General features: G+C 62.9%; 1 protein-coding gene across 6 annotated transcripts in view; it reads right to left on the bottom strand.

Moving 5' to 3' along the window:
• The window catches only part of Phf21b (PHD finger protein 21B), a 76,268-nt gene that overhangs the window by 7,592 nt on the left and 44,738 nt on the right, over positions 1-23,938 (bottom strand). For 5 of the 6 annotated variants that reach the window (XM_047549134.1, XM_047549135.1, XM_047549140.1 and 2 more), the window contains exons 3-7: positions 9,041-9,133; positions 6,879-7,229; positions 5,104-5,244; positions 1,370-1,421; positions 982-1,058 (exon numbers count right to left, since the gene is read on the bottom strand). In XM_047549134.1, coding sequence (XP_047405090.1) covers positions 982-1,058; positions 1,370-1,421; positions 5,104-5,244; positions 6,879-7,229; positions 9,041-9,133 — 714 coding nt within the window. The remainder of the gene's footprint in view (positions 1-981; positions 1,059-1,369; positions 1,422-5,103; positions 5,245-6,878; positions 7,230-9,040; positions 9,134-23,938) is intronic. The other variant, XM_047549136.1, reaches the window with a different exon arrangement.

Genomic DNA, 23,938 nt, shown 5'->3' on the forward strand with positions numbered 1-23,938 from the left:
GCCTCTCTCCACGCGGCCAGGCTGTCATGGGGCTGCATCCTAGTCCAAGGCCAAGGGCTTCGAGCCTGCTGACTGGCTAACAGGTTGCTCGGGCACTGGCCAGACTTGGGAGCCCAGGGCCAGGCTCTGCCCGCAGGGCACAGGGTGGCTGCATTAACCAGCGAATCAAAGGGAACGGGGCCCAGATCATGCAGAACTGGCAGAGGTCAGCAACAATGGCATTCTAAAGAAAGACCCACGTCTGGGGACAGGGCTGGCCCAGAAGACCAGGAGGAAGTAAGTGGGTGGAAGCTGCACGCGTGGGCACGTCCTGGGAACAGGAGCAGAGGGAAGGTGTGGGAGCAGCAGGGCCAGAACTGAACCTGCCCCACGGAGAGCCCTCCCTGTAGGTCACGTCCACACAGAGTCAGGACCTCTGGCCAGAGTGACCCACTGCCTGGAGAGCTGCGGGGTTTCTCTTTTCTCCTTCCATGTGCCACACACTGGCCCCTGGGGACCTCAGGTCCCTCAGTACACCAGCCCCAAGCCTGGACTCTGCACAGCTGGTCTTTGGAGAGACCACGTGTAGATCTGACCCTGAGAATTCTGGACTTCAGTTCAAACGGGAGAGTGGAACTCATTCTGGATTCAGCTTCTCCGTGGGCACGTGCCATGGGCAGGTCGAGAGCTCTGGGGACCTTTGGCCTGCCAGGTCTCTCTGTTCCGCCTCGTCCAGCCGCTGTGGACATCCAGACGGTGCTGAGTTTGGGATGGATTTGGAAGAGGCGGGCATTTCTTGCCTGGAAGTTAGGCTTCAACGTCCTGTTCACCTGGTGGCCGGGGCCCTGGTGGGGCCGGGAGTGGGCAGGTGGGGACTGACTGGGGCCTCCTGCGTCTTTCCCTCAGGCGACTTGGCCAGGAGGCGGAGGGTGTGGGCATGGCCACCTGTGCCCCTGGGAGCACAGGCGAGGGGCAGGGGGAAGGTGGCCTGCGGGGCCTCACCTCGGTCTCCAGGAGGCCGCTGTAGGCAGGGTTGGCCGTGCTCCTCCTCTTCCGCTCCTGCCGCTTGCTCTGGATTTCTGGAGGGACAGAGACACAGTGGCCACTGGGTCCCCTGCGCCCCGGGGACTCACACGCCTCCCCACCAAACCCTGGGCACGCTGTCCCCTCCTGCTCTGCGACTCTGTCCACCCAGCACCCAGGCCCCACGGCGGTCCACACGGGAACAAGAAGTGCCACACAGGTCCCCGCAGCCTTGGGACACAGGGACCTAGCGCATCTCTCCTGGCTTGTCTCTGGTGACAGACCCCACCTTGGGGTGGACCCCCGAGGGAGGCGCACCCCAGACAGCTGCTGCCCAGGACGCCCGCCCCCCGCCTGCCGCCCCTACCTTCTAGGTGCTCCGTGGTCACCAGGCCGAGCGCGACCATGAAGGCGATTTTCTGTGGGAAGGAAAGCCATGGGCGGCCTCAGCCTGGCCTCCCGCCTCCAGCCAAGGACCCGAGCACCCGGTCCACGGGGCCAGGGAAGCTCCTCCCGGAGACCACCACAGATGGACTTAGAGGGGCTCCTTGGGGGCGGCTCCTTGGGGGAGCCCTGCAAACACCAGGCTCAAGTCCACCCAAAGGCCCACGATGCCGACGGGCATGGACAGCCACTGCCAGCCGAGCACCCACCCCTGGCTCCATGGCAGCCCGCGTACCCTGTGTATCGATTACCAGTCTTCCCTGCGCCCTGCGCCCCCTGCGCCCCCTGCGCCCCCTGCGTCTTCTGCACACGTGCAGACGCTTTCATCGCTCCTCCGCACGTCTCTACGGGACAGGGCTGTCTGGCCTGCTGACAGTCTCCGAGGGGACTTCGGAGGGGCCGCACGCTAAGTCTGGCCCACGGTCCCACTATGCTTCTCTGTGGTGGTGGGCAGGAGCCAAGACCCAGCCCCGCCGCAGCCTTCCTGTCCCCTGCTGTGTGGGCAGGACTGGCCCGTGGTGAGGAGAGGGAGCCGGTGCCCAAGGCCTAGGGCAAGCAGGCCCTCGCAGTTGCCTGGCCGTGGGACGGCCCTGCACCCGGCAGTGCCCGGCACACAGCAGGCGCTCAGCGCGTGCTTGCCAACTCGACGGGTGCAGGTCTCCTCGTCATCATGTGACCTGCACTTGTACTCTCCCCATGTCCTACTTTCACCCTGACTTGACTTTGGGGCTGGCTTATTGGTCAGTGTCGGGTTCTTCAGATGGACACGCGGCTGCTAGAGGAACCAGAGCACCCGCCTCCCACGCCTGCCCACGCCTGGTACAGCACGCGGCCGGCCAGTCTCGGTGGTGCTTATTAACTGAGGCCCTCAGCTCACGGGCCACCTGCTTCCACTCTGGTTTTCTGCACGGTGCTGGGGACGGAGCCCGGGCCAGCGCTCTGCCGCCGAGCCACACCCCAGCCGGGACCCCAGAGGACACTGGGTCATTGCATCTCCCTCCTCTGGGCTGTGACAGTTTCTCAGACTTTCCTGGTTTCTGATGACCTGGGTGGTTCTGAGGAGTGGTCAGGCATTTCGTGAAAAGTCCCCCTGTGGGGACTGGTCGTGGGGTGATGGGGTCAGGGGACACCATGAGGGAAAGCCACTGCCCACCCTGACCCCTGGCTGAGGGCTCCACAGATGTCCCACGGTCCCTGCCTCTCCCCATGCCAGGGGCCCTCTGCACAGCCCCCCGTAAGGAGTGGGGCTCCCGCACTACTTTTGTTCTGATGTATTAATTTATAAAAATTTATGTGCAGTGGAGTTTACCGTCTTTTGCAGTGTTTGGATATTGGTAGGGACTCAGAGGTTCTAAATCTTGAGACAGGGTCTCTCTTGCCGAGTTGCTGAGGCTAGCCTTGAACCTGCCCTCCTCTTCGGCCTCCCCAGTCACTAGGATCCCTGGGTGATCGCTGCACCTTGACCACCTCGGTGCCCATGGTTCACAGTGACAACCTTGGGTCCCTCTGGAGCTCACGCGGCCCCGGAGGCCTCACGTATGGATGGTCGATGTCCCCGACGGCTACCCACTTCTTCCCATCCTACCTCCTGGAATCTGCCTCTCCACTTCTCTGATTTAAGGAGTCCCTCGACCGATACTAAATTGCCAGGTGTGCCTGTTTCTGGGCTGATTTCGTCCCCAGCCTCCGCGTCTCTGTGGGCCGCTGCTGTGCTCCGGGTAACCGGGCTGCACAGGGTCTTTCAGTTGGGGGCATTCGAGTCCCTTCCGTGTTCAGGGCTTCCTTGCCTCTTCTTCTTTTTAACTGGCGTGTGCCAATCTTGCTTACTTTTTCATGAAAAATTGAGACGCCATCTCTGGCGGTTCTGAGAAGGAGGGAGGCGGCTGGTGTATTTACCGGGATGACATTGAGATGACAAGTAACTGAGTGGATAAGTTCTCATTGCCCAGTGCCCTACCCAGCGCTGTGTGCGCCTCTGTTCTTTCCTTTTAAGCTTCAGGGGTTTTGAGCCTTGGATATTTTGCTTACGTTTCCTCCCGGGCACTTGGTCTTTTGCTGCTGTCAGAACGCTGCTGTTTGCGGGAGGGCAGGCAAAGGTGTGCGGAATGGCTGCCCCCAGCAGGTGGAATTCCCGCCCACAGGGCTTTCTGGACATCTCTTGGCTTCTGCCCCTGCACCTCAAACAGCAGCTCTTCTGTGCTGTCAGAAACAGGCCCTGCACCCCGCCCGAAGCGACCTCCCGACCCCCCAGCGCCCCGGCTGCAATGGAGACCCCAGCGCTGCTCCCCGCGCCTTCCTTCCCTGGTCTCCTGTTTCACCTGGGTGAGTGTCGAACGCCCCCCTGCTGTTCTGACTCCTGACCCTGCACAGCTCTCCTCTCTGGTTAGACACATCTGGTCTGGTGCCAAGGTTCCTGCTGTCTCCAGGTTGCCTGGGGTGGACCTGCGCAGCTTCCCACAGGAGGCTCACGGGAGCAACATGCCCCAAGCTCTGGGTGAACTGATTTCCTTTTTGTGGCCTTAACGGTGGAGGACAGTTGGCGGGTGGAATGCTGGCTCTTGCCTCTTTCCCCCACCTCCAGTGGAATGTGCTGGGTTGCTTCACCAGCAGCAACTCCTGCTTCTTTGCAAAGTCCGGCCCTGCCCCAGGGACCCTGGGCTCCCACCTGGCTCACGGGGGCTCAGGGCTGCTGCCCAGTTTCAAGTGCTCCTCAGGCAGGCGCCTCATGGACGGGCCCCACACCCGGTGGATCCACGTGGCACCACGCTCCATGGCCCTCTGACCTTTGCAAGCCTCCTGGGGAGCTCGTGCCCTTCATGCCCCGCGGTGGCGGGTACAGTCGCAGTCATGGAAAGGCTCCCATGGCCAGACGCTTAAGAACCAGAGGACCTGCCTGGAGAGCCCTCCCAACCACTGCAGGAGCCCCGGAGCCTGGGGAGCCCAGGTGGCAAGATGCTGCCCAGGCAGGAGCTGACCGTCTCGCTTGCGACTACCAGGGCTGGGGCCGCAGAAGAGCTGGTTCCTGCTGCGACTGCACTGAGCAGTCAACCTGGTGGGCTCTCTGTGCATGTCAAATCACCCCCCAGCTCAAAGCCTCTCCATGGCTCCCCATTACCTGAGGAATAATGCCCCCCCTTGGCAGCCTGCGTGCAGGTCTTCCAGGATTAGGTTCTGATGCATCCTAAGACCCCAGACCCTCAGCCCAGCCATGGACAGAAAACAGGCAGGGGCTGAGCTAGGGCCACATACTGTCCAGAGCAGCCCACCCCTCCTAGGCTGAAGGTCCCAAGGATAGCAGGGCCGCAGTGGGGCTCTGGGGACAGCAGGCAACTCCCCTGATCTGGGCGCTTGCCTGGCAACTCCGAGTCCTCCAGCGCTCTGAGGAGGGGGCCTTAATGCTCCCCCTGACAGACAGGAAGACACATGATCTGCCTGCAGTGCTGGGTGGGTGCTGGCGGTGCCGGGACCAAGCAGAACCGGTGCCGACCACAGCCCGGCACCACCACACCCAGCACAGCCCAGGACGGGCGGCTGAGACCAGGGCCCCGCTGGGTGGCAATCCCCGACCCCACACTGGAGGGCTGCATCGCGGCAGGTAGGGACCATCCCCCAGGGGTGCCGTCCCACTGTGGCCGGGCCCCTGCAGGGCGGTCCTACCTCGGGGCTCTCCTGGCTCGGGGGCCGGTCCTCCTTCTTCTTCCTGGTGGCCTGAGCTCCCTGAGATGGCTCCTCTGAGGGCGGCCGCGGCTCCGCTGAGCTCTCGGGCTGCGTCTGCACTTGAGGCTGAATGATAATGACCTACAAGACGTGGGCAGGGTGAGGGCTGAGGGACCTGAGGGCGGAGGAGGGTCCAGGGCAGGGGTGAGCAACGAGGGGCCCAGGGGCAGCCTGAGCAGCAAGTCACCGAGGAACAGGCAGACCGGCCTCCTCCCAGGAGCAAGAGCACTGCCAAGGAGCGCCCAGGTCTTGAAAGCAGGAGGCTCCAGGTCCAAGTCCTGCCCGACCACCTCCTAGTGGCCTCCACCCTAGCTCACGGCCATGACCTGAGGCCAAGCGGGCTTGGATGTGCTCCCAAGACCCTGGAGACCTGCAGAGGAGGCAGAGGATGGGGAGCCTCCTGTGCAGTTGGCCGCACTGCTGGCCACAGTTCCCTGGGCCCCTCCTCAGAAGGAGGCAGGTGGGAACAAGGACCTGGCTCTGGCGAGACACCTGGCCAAGCCCCTGGGGCTGGGAGAGGGGTACAGGGTCAGCACTGCCCAGGCACCAGGCGGGCCAGCCTAGGGCAGTGCGTCGCCTCCTGCCTGGCGGCTGTTGGACGTATTCGCTTTGGACAGCGATGGGAAGCACTGCTATCCTCCGCGATCGCGGGGCAGGGAAGAGGAATTCACCCGGAGCAGCCGGCCCTCTGGCACAAGCCAGGAATCACTTAAATTGCTTTTGCTTTTATTTCCCAGAGAACAGGTGATTCTTAGGAATCTGAGGCTCCTGTGCAGGAAGAGGAATGTATTCCGTTTCCCTGCTGGCTCAGGGCAAGCTCTTTGTTCTGTAAGCCAGCCGCGGAGGACACAGGACGACCTTCCGGCTCAGCGATCAGAGCACTCGGCGCTAACAGCAAGGCTCCTGCTGGTGCCGATTAAATGAGCAGGTGTTTAGACCCAGCGCTGATGCTGGCCCAGCTGCAGCCTCACAGAACGGCATTGACAAACGTCCACCAAGCACTGTGTACGCTGGTCCCATCCTGGGGACACTGGCCATCCGGCCACCGCAACCAGGACTCCAGGCTCTGAGAGTCCCTCCTGTCGGGAGAGGCCCTGGAAGCAAAACGTGCTCAGAAATCAACGCGGGCCAACCGCACAGCACCACCTTGCAGGCAGGGATGCCAAGGGCATCGGCCCAGGCAGAGGTGCAGCCTGGCAACGGGATCAGAGGCCCAGAGGTCCAGGTCTCCAAGAGCATGGCCACCAGAGAGCTCTGAGTGGGAAACACAGGGGATCTTAGGCTGTTTTAAACCTTGGCAGGAACTCGCAAATGTCCCATGGAGGTACTGGGTGTGCAAGCTGGACTGGCCGACCCCCGTCAGAACCCACAGCAGGGCCGGTGCCCGTGGGCAGGCGTCTCCGGCTCTCACTGGCTATTCTGGTGAGCACAGTGACGGGCAGGGGACCAGTCGCTCTGCACTGGTACTGAGTCACGTAGCCGTGCGTCCTTGGATGGTCCACTGCCTGTCGGGTGGGCTTCCTCCTGCCACCATGCCCCGGCCGCTCAGTCCCCGCGTCACCTGTGTGCCCACTCACACCTCCACACCCATCCATTCACCCACTGGCCATCTGGCCACCCACCAGCCAGCACTCCTGCCCAGGCCTCTTGCGTGTGGCCAGCGTCCCCAGGCCTTGTGCGAGCAGGCAGATCCGCGGCCTGCGGGCAGCGCTCACCTTGCTGTCGGCACTGATGAGGAGGGGCTGCACCTGGAGGCTCTCGCTGACCACGGGCACGGTGGTGCTGGGGGCGATGGCGGCGGCATTGCTGGGGGAGGTGGAGATGATGGCGTAGGCCACCCCAGCGCTGCTCAGGGGCGAGGCGATGGCGGTGGGCTCGGCAAGGGCCTGGGGCTGGCCGCCGGGCGTTGGCACATGGCTGACGGTGTTGTTGGCGGTGGGAAGGGCTGGGCTGGGGTTCTTGATGCTGACCACAGTGGCCTTCTGCAATGCTGGGGGCTGCTTGGGTGGCCGGTCCCTGCCCGGGGTGATGGGGAGGCTGTCTGGAATCAGAGTCTTTGGCCTAACCTGGGAGAGAGGGACAGGAGCGTGGTCAGACGGGTGGACACGGCAGCGATGAAGGCTCAGCAGCAGCCCGCAGCCCTGGCTCAGGGACTCCCACGTCAGAGGTGCGTGGAGGCCGTGGGAACCGCCCAGACCTGCCCAGGGTCTCCCAGGAGGCGAGACCCCAGCCCTGCGGTACCAGGTGCTCTCTGGCCACCGCCTGCCTTGCCTGGGCATGCAGTGACCGCTGTGGGGGCCGCTCTGGGCCCAGCAGGCTCCTTCCAGTCCAACTAGAGAAAACACTGAGGGACAGAGGGTGTCAGCGCTGGGTGGGCCAGTGGGCGACGTGTGCAGTGTAGCCCCACACACCACGTCCCCTCTGGGATCCGAGGAGCAGGGGCAGGAGGGCCCGCAGCCAGGGTGACTGCCGAGTTCCTGAGACCACTGAGCCGAGCAGCAGCCTGGCCCCTCGGTCACCCTCCGAGGAGGACAGGAGAGATGACAGTGAGCAGCAGGCGGCTGCACGTGGCTCAGGGCAGGGCTGCAGCCAGGTCCTCGCCAGCCGGCCCAGCCCTGCAGGACCTGGGGAACTAGAGGACACTCTGGATGTCCCTGGGGAGTCCCTTACCTGAGACTTAGAGTAGTGAGCCCCCAGCAGCAGACCCCGTCCCGCCCTGTGCAGCCCACACTGGCATTGCCTCCTTGGAGAGGCAGAGAAGGGCCTGGGGCAGGCTGCCCATCGTGACCGGAGCCCCACCACAGCCACGCTGCAGGAGGGCATCCTGCCCACTCCCCGGGGAGCAGCCGAGGCAGACGGAGAGGCAGGCCTGGCCGGGGAAACATGGGCAGGTGGGTGCTGTGAGCCAGGACTGGGGGGGCCTTGGGACGCCAACTTCCACAGGGAGGGTGGGCATGGAGTGAGCCTTCTTGAGAGACACCACCGGCCTTGCCAGAGGCCCGACCCCGGAGCCCCGGCTCCAGCCTCCCTCGCTGAGGGGCCTTGCACAGTTCTGCAGTGCAGAGAGGCCCTGTAGGGCAGCCCCGGGCCCGTCCCAAGTCCCCCATGGCCCCGGTGAGCCTCCCCTCTGGGTGCCAGGAAGACCAACTCGACCTCCCCGCCAGCCGGCCGGGCCTCCCCCACGCCTCCTCCTGGGTGCCGCCCAGGACCTGCTCCCTCCACCTGCTCCCCCGAGGCCTGGCTCACCCCACCACCTTCAGGGAGTGCTCCCTGATCCCCCGGCAGGCACGGGTCGCCTGGGGCCCCAGTCTGTGTGTCCTCCTCACGGAGTTGACCGCCTGGTCCAGACAGCCCGGTCCCTGAGGCTCTAGGCTCTTGGGCAGGGCCCTGTGGGACCCGGCCCGGGGGCACGCGGGGACTCTGCCATGGGGACGAGAGCCTCCTTGAGCAGGGGCATCTCTCCAGCACCGCAACCCCAGAACAGGTGGGGCCGAGGTCATCTCTGGGGCCTGTGGCCCCTGAGGGTATGATGTATTCAGCAAGCGCTCAGCAAGGCTGGGCCAGAGTGTGATAATGCTTCTCAAACTCTTCTGACTGACCCGCAGCCAAAACCGCATTTGGCCGCGTCCCAGGACAGAAGCCACTGCTCAAGGAGTGCTTGGGACACACCTGCGGATCTTCCAGACCATTCTGGCAGCCCAGCTGATTCCATGACAGAGAATTCTGGTCACAACCACCAAGTTACCTTGTTAAGGTCTCTGAAAAACTCGGCCCCACACTGTGAAGCATGGTCCCAAGTGTCCTTTAACGAACAGGCAGAGGAGGCAGGAGACAGAAGGGACAGCCCGCCGGCCAGGGCCGCCCGGGGGAGGCTTACCTGAGGTAGCACTGCCGCTCCTTGCCCAGCCAACCTCTGCAAGGAGCTGACCTGAGGACCCGTGACAGGCACTGCAGTGGTGGTTCCCGAGGTCTGGAAGAGAAGAGGCGCTGGGCTGGGCACGAGCCCGGCAGCGAGACCTGGCTTCCCTTTACTTTTAAAAAATTTTTGATCACAAAAGTCGTCTGTCTTCATTCAACAAATTTTGGAAAATGGAGAAAGGACAAGGGCAGCGTGGTCCAGAACAGGACCGCCCTCGGCCGCCCGCCGGCCCCGCTCCAAAAGCCTACATCCAGCGGGGTCTGCGGAACCGCTTCCCCAGGTTGGTGCAGGGACACCCGCGGGATCTCCCAGAGTCCCCTGTCTTTCTGATCACCCCTGGAATGGCTGTGGAGTCACCGTGCCCTCGGCCCGCCCTCCTCAGGTCCAGCCAGCCAACGGGTGAGGGTGAAGCCACCACCACACAGTCTCTCCCCAGGAGACCCCGGACAGAGGCAATGGCTCACACCAGGCATGGTTTCCAGGCCGCTCAGCAGGCAGGTGGCCTGGGCGGGCGCTGACCCCCTCACAGTGCGGCCAAGCGCATGGGATGGCACAGCAGCAGGGTGGACGTGGGGTGGGCAGACAGGAGCGGAACTACCCACGTGCAAGTCAGAGAGGAAGGTCCCTGGGGTGGGCGATGACACGCCGGCAGGCTGTGCACTGGAATCTTCCACACACGCAGAGAGAGATTCTAAGACCCAAGTAAAGAAAGAGGTATACCATGACCTATGGACGTAACACGTCCAACCAGAGTCTCAGCAACCGTTTTTTATTTTTGGCAGAAATCGATGAGATGATTTGAAATATATGTGGAATTAGAAGAGACCCAGAATATTCCAAACGATTCTGAATCAAATAAAAACTGCCAAGGGAAGGACTGACACTCGACTCTGAGACCCACCAAGAAGCCACGGCGTCACCACAGTGTGGGGGGACATTCGGATGCACGAGCAGACAAGTGTCCGAGAACAAGCCCCACCAGACTCTCCCACAAACCTGAATTCACTTTCTGAAAAGACGATTAACTCAGTGGGGACAGAACGGTCCCTCACAAATGGTGTCTGAACAAAGAGACACCCACACACTAAAAACAAGAGAATTCCACTCACACCCCAGACCTTACCTTAAACAACACAGTGACCACAACGAAAAATTGTTCAGAGACCTGAATGTGAAGACTAGAACCACAGACTTCCAGAAGACACCAGAGGAATCCTTGGGACTTTGAGGTGAAGAGCTTCACATTCTAACACAAGCATAATTCATATAAGAAACGATAAAGCAAACTTCAAGAATAAAAGCTCCTGCCAGGCACATGGCACCCCCTGTAATCCCTGAGCCTCGGGAGGCTTAGGCAGGAGGATGGCAAGTTCAAAGCCAGCCTCAGCAACTTAGTGAGGTGCTAAGCAGCTCAATGAGACCCTGTCTCTAAATAAAATCTATGAAGGGCTGGGGATGCGGCTCAGTGGCCAAAGTCCCTGAGTTCAATCCCTGGTACCCCCCGCCTAATAAAATAAAATACTCTTGAAGGGGGCAAGAGCGTAGGAACGGGAACTCAAGCCCCACGCTGGGGGAGCACACGGGCAGCCCACCCACTCCACAAGACTTGTACCTGATGTACCCAGAACTCTCAGAGCTCGACGATCTGAGACAACCCACTCAAAAAACAAGCCAAAGTTCTGACCAGAAACTTCACTAAGGAAGATGCACTGATGGGAAATTAAGCAAACGAAATGACCCTGAACATCGTTATCAGGGAAATGCAATTTAACTCTCACCATCTAATTACCCAGTGAGAGGCTGCAGGCCTGTCCCCATGGCTGAAGTGGAACAGAGCGACCAAGGGCACTGGCGTCCACGCCGCTGGGCCGGGCGCTCCTACCGTGCAGGGACCGTCCAGCAGCGTCCTGAGGCCTGACGCTCACTGCTACAGGCTGAAGGTTTCCCCGCTCACAGAAACCCTGGTCCCCACGTGAGGCGGGGGAGCCGGGGCCCTGGAGGCGGCTGGCATCGGTGCCTTTGCAAGCACACCGCTGCTTCCTCTCCCTCCTTCTCTCTTCCACCAAGGACAGAAAGGCACCCGTCTGCCCGCCAGGAAGAGCCCTGGCCAGGAATCTAAGTGGCAGCTACTTGATCTCACTTCCCAGACTTCGGAACTGCGAGGAAGTCCATGCCGTTCACTGTGCGGTCTGTGGACAGTGGCCTGAGCAGACACAGCATGTCCCCAGGCTCAGTCCTTCAATTCCTAGCAGGGCACCGGGAGGGCTAGGGCCTCGCCTCGCCTCCGAAGCCCCCTCCTGTGAGGGGAAATTGGCCATCTTGCAATCACAGGGAAGAAGCCAGGTCACCCTATGGGGATCCAAGCCCCTAAAGTTTCCGGAAAGTTCCAATCTTGGCGGGGCGGACCTCAAGTTGACCTGTTGCTAGTTAACTATCTGCCCTGCAGCTTGTGCATTTTGCAGGGGGTGGGAGGAAGGTGAGCATCAAATCCAGTTGTCAATCAAGCTGCCAATCAACCCCAGATCCACAGGGGAGAAGGGGAGGAACTAGCACAGTCTGGTGAGAGTGAGTCCCCTGTGCAGACGAGGCCTTGTGCTCCCTCACAGCTTGGCCACTCGCTCTCCCATCTGCCCACGCCGAGACTGGAGACTCGTAAAGTGTGCGAAGCAGCCATTTGTTAAGGCCCGACCTGGAGGCGGCCCAAGTGAGTCCCAGCAAGAGCGCAAGGCAGACCACGCCAGGTGCACAGGAGGAAGAGCGCTCGGCAGCGACGGGAGCGCACGGCGAAGCTCAGAACCCTGCTGCTGAGGAAGCCAGGCTCCAGGGCTAGGGTGCAGCCCCGGGAGGAGCTCTGGCCAGGTACACCGCTCTGGGCTCCAGCCCAGCCCAGAAAAAAGAAAGGAAAAACGAGGCCGGCTTCCGGCACATCCCAGAAGGGAGATACTGCATGACGTCATTCATCTAAACTTCTGAAAAATACAGTCCGAAGTGCCAGAAAAGAGTTCAGAGGTTTGTGGAGGAGGGAGGGAGGGAGGGAGGCTGGGAGGAAGCATGGAGTCCAGGAGAGCAGGAGGGAGCTTCTGGGAGTGAAGGGCGTGTCCACACATGCCACTGTCCCCACCGCTTCACGAGTCACCCAGGCCGGGCTTCCGCGCTCCGCTCTCCATGCCAGCCGGCTTTCTGCTGCTGCGACAAAACACCTGAGGTGACCAACTTCATGGACGGAAGGGTTGATTCTGGCTCCCAGTTTCAGAGGCTTCAGTCCACGGTCACTCAGCCTGTGGCAGTGCAGGAGGTCATGGCAGAAGCACAGGGCAGTGGAGGGCGGTTCAACTCGTGGCACCCGGGAAACAGGCGAGAGACACTGGGGTCCCGATATCCTCCTGGAGGCAGCCCCCGTGACCTGACCCTCCGTGAGGCCCACCTCCCAAAGGTTGCACCGCCTCCCAGCAGCGCCAGGGCTGGGACCAGGTCTTCAACACATGGGCTCCAGGGGATCGAGGCCAAGCCCCGGCACCCACTGCGCATGACCTGCTCGAGTCGACGACACCCCCACAGAGCTGATAAGGACACACGCGTGTCCTTTCACCCAGGATCTCCGCGCCCTCGTGACTGCGCAGAGGGTCTCCCACTGTGCAGAGCCCTTCCCCACAGAGGACGCTGGGTGCTTCCCACCCCTCTTGGCTGGATCCCTGGAGGCTCAGGTCCTGCAAGCTGGCCGCCTGCCTGACACCAAGTCCTCCAAAGTGGACAGGAAACTCACTTTGGACACGCAGGAATCGAGGGTGCAGTGCGGCAGGGACCATCCTGCCAGGCCAGCGGCTGCGCCTACACAGCAGCCCCGGCCCTCAGCACTGCCCAGCGTAGATGTGGGCTGCGGGAACCGTCTCCCCAGGGACCTCGGAGTCCCCCCTGCCCTGTCCTGCCCAATGACGCGACCCCAGGCGGCGGGGGGCAGCTGCAGTGGACGTCTGACTGAAGCTCCCAGGAGAAGCTGCTCACCTGGGAAATGCAGCCTGGAGAGATCGCTGCCCCACATGTTCTGCAAAGCCAAGGCCACTGGGGCCTCACGCCTCTGGCTTCCTGGAGGCGCCTCCCCTGGAGTGGGCATGCGAGCAGGGGCTCCCGGGGGCACGGGCACCGGAGACCCCACTGGAATCAGGCGACAGGAAGGAACCCACTTGCTGGGGCTCCCTCAGGTCCACCCTGGCCTGCCTGCCTCCGCCTGCTTCCTGTGTGCCCAGCCACTCTGTCCACGTGGCTCCTGAGCTGGGTGGGTGGACGTTCGTCACATGCCCGTGTCTGGTGCCACTGCACCAGCTCTGCATTTCCATAGGGTTCTGCTCCTGGGGGGCCTCCCGTTTCTGCACCTGTGTGTCCCGTGAGTGTCAGTGTCTGTGGTTCTGAGCCTTTGTGACTGGTCAGGACTAGGGACTGGAGACTGGGGACACTGAAGTACTGTCCATCCACCTTGGGGATTGTCGCTCATGGAGGGGAGAGAACAGGAAGCCAGGAGAGGGAGGAAAGGCCGGAGGCTGCTGGGGGTGCGGAGACCCGGAGGGAGAAAGAGCAGGGAGGGCTTGCTCGACTTCGCGCTGTGCTAAGTCCCCTGGAGGGACACCCAGCAGGTGCCATGCGCCGACAGGTCCCCAGAACCAACAGTGCTGCCCGTGCCTCCAGTGTACCCATGGACTCCTCCACCAAGGACACGCCTGATGCCCGCCAGCCCATGCTGCATCCGAGCCACTGCCCAGGGCTGCAGCCTGCAGCTCTTAAGGGAGCACCGGGTCCCCTAAGCCAGGCCCTTGGGATCAGGGCTGCACCTGCCAGGCCCAGGGCCCCAAAGCACCAGAGATGCGAGGATTCTGAGTCCAAGCCCAGGATCCCCGAGCTTCGGGAGGGGCCGCTGGGCAGGGTCCCTCCACCCCACTGACTCGGCACGGTGGGCTCCCTTCCCAAGCATCCCTCCGCTCCCCGCCACCCTCTCCATGCTGAACTGGTGTCTGGGCGCGCTCCGATGCCTCTCTGCTCCGAGGCACCCAGCGCAGCTTTCACATCCTCATACGCCTCCTGTTAACAGGCCTGCAGACGCCGATCTGGCACGGCTGTCCTGCCCTGGCCCGAGCTCATGGCTGCGGCGAGGCGACCACCCCACGGGCTCTCCCGCCAGCCCAGGTCATTTATGGCTGCACGTTTGTCAAGATGAATGAGCTCCTGGTAACTGCGTTCACAGCTCTGAGCATTTTAATAAGGAAAAAAAGGCCCGTAAGAGTCAGATAACTTCCCATTTTTCCTGCATCAGCTGAGTCACGTGGGCAGCCCAGAAACGGTAGAAACTCAGCTGGGGGGGGACAGGCGGGACAAGGCGGTGTCAGCGCAGATCCCACGGGCCCGTCCGCGGAGGCCGCACGCAGCTTTGCGTGCGTGTCAGGTTCCCTGGGGCTTGGCCAGGAGGGCGGCAGGAGGGAGGGAGGCAGGTTCTGGCTCTGACGTGGACCTGGTGAGACCACCATGCTTCTCACTGGTGTCACCTGCGGCACACGAGGACTCGAGGGATGGTGTCCAGGACCAGTGTAGTGCCACAGCAGGACCGAGCACTGGGAGGAGGGAGAGGGCCAGAGTCCCCACCTGGAATGGGGCCGTGCGGCAATGCCACCAGGGGACAGTAGGGCATAAGTGTGCCTGAGAAGAAGTTCAACCCAGGCCTGACCAGGGGCACACGCCCAAGACGGACGGCACAGCCCCGGGTCACAGCCCCGGGGCAGCCCGTGCAGGCGGCCCTTCTGCTAGGGGTTGGACAAATGTCTACATGTTGAAGACTTGGTACCCAGGTGACGCTACGGGAGGTGCTGGGACCTCCAGTGGGACCTGATGAGGGACCTCTTTGTCACTGGGAGGCCCCTGAGGGTTGGCGGACCCCGTCTCCTCTTCTGCCCCCTTGCTTTTGCCCCCTGGCTCGCTCAGTGAGCAGCTGCTCTGCTCCCCTTCATTCCACCCAGCACCCCACCAGGGACCCGGAGCCATCTTGGGTGGGACCCTCTGGACCCAGGAGCTACAGAGACCTTTTCTCGGAAATTGCCACAGGTGTTCCATGACAGCCACGTGAAGCCGCCCACCACACCACCTGCCTCCGGGGTGGGGCCTGCCCCCCTGCTGTGGTCACTGTCCTCCTGGCCGCCGGCCCTGTGGCACATGCCCCCCCCAAGCCAGCACCACTGCCACCTGCCCTCTGCCAGCTCCAGGGAGGCCATGCTCTGCCTCCCCTGCCCCGAGGCCCTCTGGGCTCCCTCCACTGCCTGCCTGGTGGGCTTTGCGCAGAGACTCCCCTTGCCAACATCACCCAGCAAATAGCAACGCTCAGGGTGGCCGCTGGCTCTGCCCGCAGCTCCCACCCCAGCCCCCGACTCCGGGGGTGCTGCCTTTCCGATCTCCACTCGCCTGCAGGACAGGGGCTCTTGATGGGCGCCATCTAACGAGGGCCTGGCTCCTCTGGGCTCCGCGATGGTCAGTCACCGTGGGCAGCAGGGAGCGGGACTCCTCCCATTCACAAACCGGGTCCCAGACCCTCACTGCCTGAGGAGGCTGCCGCCCACCACCCGCAGGTGGTCATCGTCACAGCTGGGGATGCAGGTGGGAGCCCCACCTGGGACACCCTTCTCCAGAGCTTCTCCACTCGGGGACAATTCCCCAAGGTGGCCCGACTACCTTGCAGGGAAAGGAAATGAGCCCTGGTCCTGAGCATCCCACATTCCTGCCTATTTCACTGACTGCAGCTAACCTGGCCTGGGAGGTGGCGCTGGGCAGAGGACACTGGGGCCTGGGCAAGGCACTGTGGCCCCGGGATGCTCGCTGGGCGGGGCCCCCAGGGCAGCAGGGGCAGAATCCCGAGTTCCTGCTTCTGCAGCCCGCTGCCACGGAGAGGTGCTTGCCAGAGCTCTGGCTTCCCATGCCCTGGGGCACTGTGCGCCTGGCCGGGTGAGGGAAGCGGAGAAGCAGCCGCAGAGGCTTCTTCCTCCCCCCACGCGGCTGAGTCGGCGTGTGCGCAGCCCCAGAGCCGGACGCCGGTTGCTTCTGGGGTTGCAATTTTCCTCGCGTCTTTACAGAAGCGCTGCGATGTGCGGAAAGATAACAAGCCAGCCGCACGTCAATAGCCGCTGATAAATATTAATACAACATAAGCACCACATTTACTGTCGTGTGAACCGGTTTATGATTCACAGATGAAATCCAACGGCTGCCTTTATCACCGTCAGGAACCAACCAGCCCATTCGGTGCGCTGCCGCTGCTGGCCTGTGGTGGCGGGGCCTGGCCTCTGCTCCACACCAACCCAGCTCATCCATGCAGGGACACTGGGGACCAGCTGGAGTCCACGTGAAGGCCCAGGGAAGTGCCAGTCAGCCACACCAGTCGGCTGCCTCCTCCAGCCACAGTTCACAGCCACGGCTCTGGCCAGCAGTGGACAGGCCACAGAGCTGCCTGTGCACTGGGATCCCTTGATGGCACGGTCCCTCCAAGCTCGTCACTGCCTTCCCCACTGGACAGGTGGGAGGCACCTGGCCCAGAGGGCTGTGTTAAGAGCTGCATTTAGTGCCAGGCGTGGTGGCACACACTTGGGATTCCAGTGCTCAGGAGGCTGAGGCAGGAGGATCACAAGTTCAAGGCCAGCCTCAGCAACTTACCAATGCCTCAGCAACTTAGCAAGACCCCGTCTCAAAATAAAAAATAAAAAATAAAAAGGGCTGGGGATGTGGATAAGCACCTCTGGGTTCAAACCCAGCACCCGAAACAATGAGAACTGCCCGTGGCAATGGCAAGAGCCCCCCACCACAGACAAATGCGCCATGAACCTGAGCCCAAGGGACTGCCCCTCCTCCCTGGTGACCACTGCAGGACCGTGCCTGGGTGGTGTACAGCCAAAGTACAAAAGCAGGGGACATGGAGGACACCGCCACTTCTGGAATGTTTTAGCCCCTCAAAAATAGGACCAGAAGCAACCAAGAAACATCCATTTACCTGGGTGCAGGGACAGGCCACGACAGCACCCTCTGCACACTGTGTGATCAACAAGCAAGCGCAGCAGGAGGCAGAAGCTGGCCAAGGTGCTGCACCCGGAATCCCACCGACTCAGGAGGCCGAGGCAGGAGGATCACAAGCTTGAGGCCAACCTTGGCAATTTAGTGAGACCCTGCCTCAAAATAAAACAAGAGACTGGGCATGTAGCTCAGAGGCAGAGCGTCCCTGGGTTCAGTGCCCAATACCCAGAGAGAAAAAGACCACAAAGGCAGAGAGGCAGCTCCGTGGAGAGCAGGCAGCCCGAGGCTTCCTGGGGGAGGGTCTGCGCTGCTCCCACAGCTGGCCTAGAGTGGACAGTCAGGGACACGTAGGGCGACCAGCAGGTGGACTGGCAGGCAACAAAGGGGCGGGGCATCCACAGAAGGGGCAACCAGGGCCTTGAAAGCCACGCCCAGGAGCCCAGACACTCCTCTGGGGACAGCAGAGCCTAAGGGCCTTGACGGAGGCAGAGCAGGCACGGCCCTGCTGCCAGGGCAGAGGCTCTGCCACCTGTGCGCCAGGGGAAGGCCAGTGGGGTCCAGCCTTCAGACAGCGGACCGTCGGCCTCCCCGTGGCTCTGCGGGGCAGGGCAGACACACCCAAGGCCCTCAGGGTGCAGAAGGCTGCATGGGCAACCTCCTGCTGGCCACGACGGCCCTCCTGGTCCCGAGAGGCCCTTCCCCAGCCGCAGCACCCATACGGCAGCTCTCAGGCGGCGCCCGCCCAGGGGAGCCACTGGTCTGAGCCAGAGCCCTCTTTGGAAGCCGGTCATCAAGGGGGAGCCCTTTCTACGGCTACAATCCCGGGAGCTGAGTGCGCCTGGCCAGGAGCACGGCAGGGCAGGGACTCCGCGGCCCGGCACAGGCGGCTCCTCCCACGGTCCCGGTGATCCTGACTGAGACTCGGCCAGCCTAGGCAGGTGCCCCATGACCCAGCGCAGCCACCCTGACGGGAGATGCTCTTCATCAGAAAGTGCAGACGACACAAGTGACGACCCTGTGCTGACATTCACAGCCCTGCCCGCGGCCCGCGGTGTCGCCGAGCGGCTTAATTAACTTGGAAGGATATAATTTTATGCTATTTAGAGGAAACACACACTCTAAGTGGCGGCGTGGACCGAGGATCGGGCTCTGACTTTGAGGGTGCGCAAAGACACAGCCACGGGGTCCTGGCAGCCCCAGGGGTGGGGCGGGGTGTTCTGGAAGCTTCCACACAGAAGGGGCAACCTCTGAAGTCACAAGGGCTCTGCAGCTGAGGGCGACCACGAGACCAGCTAGAAGGGCTGTGACCACGTCGCCTCGGTTGGAAATCGAATGCTGCCTCTGGAAGGGAACTGGCTGGAGGGGCTGGAGCCCAGCAGGACTCTCCGTCCACCCTGCCCACGGGAGGAGCCGCCCACATCCCTGCCACGGACCGAGCCCGGCATAACCGTCAGCCTGCTGGGAGTGTCCCACCCTGAGGGGCCGGCCCAGAGAGGCCAGCTGTCCTGTCCCCCAGGAGGGCAGGGCCAGGTAGGGCCAGGCAGGGGCTAGAGGCCCTGGGGCTGTTTCCTTCCCCCGTGTTTCCTGGACCAACGCAGCAAATCCTACCCCAGGGAGGAGGGCAGCACGCGAGGGGGTGCCTGCTCTTCCCGTGTCCCCCGCGCTCAAGGACTTGGGAGTGTTCACATCACTCCTGGGGTCCCCAGTGTGCGTCCTGGAAGCAAAGCAGAGCAGTGGTCCTGACGGCCTCCGGCCTCCCGGCCTCAGCACCTGTTTGGTAACGTGTGCTCCCTGGGCCTGGTTCTCATCAGCCTCCCACTTTTGTGGCCCCAGAGGCTAATTTAGGGGACCCAGTTGTGACGGCACCACGGGAAGCCCACGACTGCCCACTGTGCTCCTCTGTGGAGAGGCGGTGGGCCTCGCAGGCAGGACCGGCTCTCCCCAGTGAAACCCGGGCCCTCCTGAGGGCTGTGGGTGCCTCCGGGTGGCGGGAAGCTCTGCCTTGGCTGCGTACTGGGGTGTAAGTTACTTGGGTGTACGCAACTGTCAAAACTCGTCAACGGTACAATTAAGATCTGTGAATTTCAATGTATGTAAATTATATCTCAGGAAAAAATATATATTAACATAGGGAAGAGTGACAGCTCCTGCCACGTGGAAAGACGGGGTCCCAGGGGCCGCTGGAGAGCCCCAGAGACGGACGCAGCCCCAGAGACGGACACCCGCCCTCCCTGGGCAACACCCTGTGGGCAGCTTAGTGGGTTGGAATGCTTATGTGAGTTGGGGTCTGGGAACTAAGGGGCCACCTCCAGGAGGGGCCCAGGGCTGTGCTGGGATTAGGAAGGGGCAACATCTCTGGGTGGCACCGACAGAGCTCTGGACTCGATACGGGCCGTGGTGCAAATAAAACGCACACTGTCCACCTCGGGGCTTTGCAGATGAGCGTCCTCGCTTCTCTGAGGTGCACCCAAAGCTGGCCGAGGACTGAGAAAGACGGAGGACCTCAGCAGACCCCACTCAGGCTCCCGGCTGTGGGCACGAGGCCACAGAGCAGGTGCCACCAGCGGTGCCATTTGTGCAAGTGCAAACCCGCTGCCTCCGCCAGGACCTGGGAGGAACGTCCCGGAACCCCTGCGGCTCCCCGACCAGGCAGCACCTGCTGCCTCCTCCTGGCCAGACGGCGATCCCACTCCTCTGGCCAAATGACCCACCTCCGCGCTCGGAGCATGGAACCCTCCTCGCCCCCTCCCTGAGTCCGTGCCCGGGGTCCCCACTCCCACTGACAGGGTCAGCTGTGCTCCCGTCCTGCCTGTCCGCTGGGCGCCACACCGTAGGGCCCTGCCCGGCCACGTCCTCCCGGCAGCATGCTGGCCGCAGCCTCTGCTCAACAGCAGCCGGGCCACGAGGGCGTTTCTGTTCCAGATGGTTGGGTCTCAGGTTATGGGGACACGGGAAGGAAGAGAGCAGCCCTGGGAGGGGAGGGAGGCGGCCAAGATGCTGCTGGACGACCAGAGAAGGGCAGCGAGGGGCAGGAGGCGGAAACAAGTCGCCACCAGGCCTCGTGCGCGACTACAGCACAGGAGGGGGACCTGAGGCGTCTGGTCTCCCTGCAGAGAAGGGAAGGGCCCTGGCTGAGGGGCACTGGGGCCCAGGTCGTGGAGTGCCTAGGACAGAGGGATGAGAGGGGACCAGGCAGAACTCTCAGTGGCCGGCAGGCAGCACAGGCAAACGCGGCGGAGACGTGGACGGGCGACAGTGCTCAGCAGGCTGTGGGGCGTGAGCGCGCGTCTCTTCGTGGGATTTCACTTTAATTTGTATTAATATGCCACCTTCTAAAAGTGGCAGCTTGGCCCAAAACTTGGACTCTCAGCACACATTTGCTGTGTGAGGAGAGGACTTGGTGACCAACAGGGCGACCCAGCCTCGTGTGCAGCAGGCGGCCCGTCCCGATGTCACGCCCCAAGCATGCTGGCAACAAGCATTCTCTTCCACACTTGAGACAATGGAGGGTCAGAGAGGCTGGGTCACTTGTCTGAGGTCACCCAGTGGCAAGCTGGGGATACTCAGGGAAGTGCCAGAGACCTGGAGTCCCAGGCTGTCACCTGGCCTCCCTTGGTCTTCCCCATGTCCCCAGCCACCAGGGCTCCCTGTGAATCACAAAGCACAGAGCACATGCCGGCTGGGCTCTCGGCAGCGGCCATGGCCACCTGGGCCTTTCTGGGGTCTTTGCGGGAGAGGGTCAGGCCAGGTGGCTCCTGCCCTCCTCCCCCAGGCCCAGCAACCGCTCAGAACCACCACAGGTGGAGGGGCAGGAGGACCTGGGAGTCTCCGGTCCCTGACCCAGGCTGAGCACCCCACTGGAGGCCTGGGGCAGGGTGGGGGGTGGGGGACCAGAAGGGCCAGATGCCAGCTCGGGACGTGCCTGTGCCAACCCCGCCTCACCAGACTCAGGAAAGAGGCAGAAAATCTGGGGCTGGAACAACTTCAAGTCCTACGTGTGTTCCAGGCCATGGACAGAGCCACCAGGCACCCTGTGAAGGGCAGCAGATGAGCCTGTTGGCTTCCTCGGCTCCAGCACCCGGCAACACAGCCCAGGGTGCCGAGCAGACACAGGACCCCAGCTACGCGGGCGGAACTCAGGCGGGGAGAACCAGGCCCCTGATGGACACAGCAGGCTAACCCTGAGGGCACCACGATCATCCCCCCACACCCCCGGGATGCCCGACCCAGGCAGGCTGACCACACCGTCCCCAGAGTAGCTGCCCACTGGGGCACTGAGGCACGAGACCCAGGATACTCTGCCAGGGCTCAGAGCCAGAGGCGGAACCTGCAGCTCCCAGCCCGGCCTCTGAGCCGAGACCGAGAGGAGCAGCTGGAGAGCCACAGGGGACAGCACGGCCCCCGCCACCTGGGAGCCACGGTAGGAGAACACCTGGCAGGTGCAGGCCCTGGCAGGACCTGCTTCCCAGCGTGACGGGCGAGCTGGGCAGCGGCTGGCCCTGGGTGGCAGAGGGGCCTCGGTGCTCTAGACACATGCCTGCTCAGGGCAGCCCTGCCCGCCAGCCGCACTCCCCGCCCTGTCCCCAAGCACACTCGGTCTTCCTGCCTGTGGCCTCTGCTCCTGTTCCCTCCCCTGGTGCCTCGGGACACGTCCACAGCACATGGGTCTCCCTGCCTGACCCAGCAGAGCACAGTCCCCACACCCATCCCTGCCTGTCCCCAAAAGCTGAGCTGTCTCTGTGCCCGTCCCCAGCGGTGCACGGTCCAGGGCTGAGGGACACAGAGGCGTTGGGGGTTGACCGCACTAACATGACCGTCCCCAGGAACTCTGGAGGACAAATGCCAGCCGCTGTTCCCGTCTCAAGCAGGACCTGGTGGGGAGGGGTCCCCACAGGGCTGGGCCCTGCAGTTCCTCCACGGGACGCAGTTGGCTCCAAGCGGGCCTCACTCCACTGTCCCCTCGGAAGCCCTGGCACTCGGTGACCACTGGGCCACCCTGCAAGTCCTCCTTTTAAGCCAAAGGACAGGGTTCTGCCGATGGCCCCAGGGAGTGAGAAGGCTCGCCCTGCAGCCCGGGACCCAGAGCAGTCACTGAGCTCCTGCTGCACACCAGGCACGGGGTCTGCATCTGCAGCTCTCACCGTGGACTCTTCCCCGATACCAAGGGTGGCCCAGGCCCAGGCGTCCTGCCCAGGGGCACACCCTACACTGTGCCAGCCAAAGAAAACGCCAGGGCCCAGACCAGGTGCCAAAGCTCCTTCCAGGCAGCCAGGACGCCTGCAGATGGAAACCTTGAGCCAGGTATGCAGTAAATACTCAATAAAATACCCTGTCCCCGGACTCCAGGGTCCCTGGAGGAGTGTCCTGAATCTGTGATTCCAAGGTGCTCTGCTTGCTCTGGAGAGCCTGTGATCCTCTGAACACCCCAGAGGTTCAGCGACCTCAGCGGTCCCCAGTGACCTGAACATGGCAGGTTTCCTGGCTACACCGGGGACTGTCAGAGTGAGAGGCAAAGCTCAGCCACGCGCCTGGTCAGCCCCCAGGAAGGCTGAGCCCTGCACGCTCCCGGGGAACCTCCCTCCTTCCCAGGAAGCAAGGGGCTGGGAAGCAGGGGCTAAACCTCAGGCCTGGCCCCAGCCCTGACCAGCCCTGTCCTCTCTGAGGCCCAGAGTGCCACAAACACCAGAGCCACCAAGACCCTCCGTGGGTGTACTGATGACCGACAGGGCAGGGTGGCTGTCATGGGGCTGAGGCCCAGGCCCTGGCAGGAGGCACCAGCCAGTCCGGAGTGATTCCCCAGGTTGCTCTGCTTCAAGCAGAAGTTGACGCAATTGGCGCATCAACCTGGAAGTGCCAACTCGCAGCTCCGTGGGCGACCCCTCCCCAGGCCTCGTGCGGCCAGGGCTCGCTGGGCTCTGCGGGGGGTCATGCCTCCCGCTCCTCTCGTTTTCCTGCTCTTATGAATTGTTACCAGTCTCTGCTGCAGCAACGTGCCCGCCCCAGAGCAGCACAGTGACCACCTCTGAAGGCCTCTCTCCAGGGGTGCGGGGCACGGGGCCAGGGGCTTCCTGCCACAGTGGAGGCTGCCCGGGGGCCCAGCCGGCCTCCAGGTCCCCCAGCCTCTGGGTGTGTGGGTTTGACAAGGAGACCTCACGGCCTTCAAGCTCTTGCCATCTTATTTGATTTGGAACAAAGGATTGGAAAGTTCAAGAAAGGGCCACAGTGACCAAGTGCCACAGAGGTCCCAGGACTGTCAGCAGGGAAGGAGGGGACGAACAGTCCCGCGCCCGAGGGTGAGCGAGACATCAGGACCCGAACGCAATCAGCACCCGCCGAGAGCACAGCCAGTGAAACGGCTCCAGCTCCCGGGAGCCCCGCAGGCAGGGACCGCGCTGTGAGCTTCCACCGACCCTCGCACCTCCTCTGCCTCCGTCACCGGGAGGACACAGAGCAGCAAGGTCCCCGAGATGGCCTAGCAGGACAGGTGGGCCAGCTCCACCCTGGTTCCTCACCGCCGCCCGCCCAGGTGCCTCCTTGGCCCGGGAGGCCCCTTCCGGAAGGAGAGCCGCGGCTGGGTGGCTACTTGGGTAGCCTGGAGGGCCTTTTCCCCTCCCGCCTCAAGCAGGCCCCGGGCCTGCGTCGTTTGTTCGTCTGTTTGTTTGTTGGGATCCGTGGCTGGTAAGTTTTCAAGTGCATGCTTGTCAACTCCCCGCCTCGGGAAAGGTCGGTGGCTCCCGCTCTCTGGGGCACGGGGGCCTTTCCTGAGCCCTCTGAGTGCCTGGGGCCCGACCTTCACCCTGAGCCTCTCCACTCAGGGAGGGA

This window comes from Sciurus carolinensis, chromosome 4 (assembly GCF_902686445.1).
Source record: "Sciurus carolinensis chromosome 4, mSciCar1.2, whole genome shotgun sequence".
Taxonomy (NCBI): domain Eukaryota; kingdom Metazoa; phylum Chordata; class Mammalia; order Rodentia; family Sciuridae; genus Sciurus; species Sciurus carolinensis.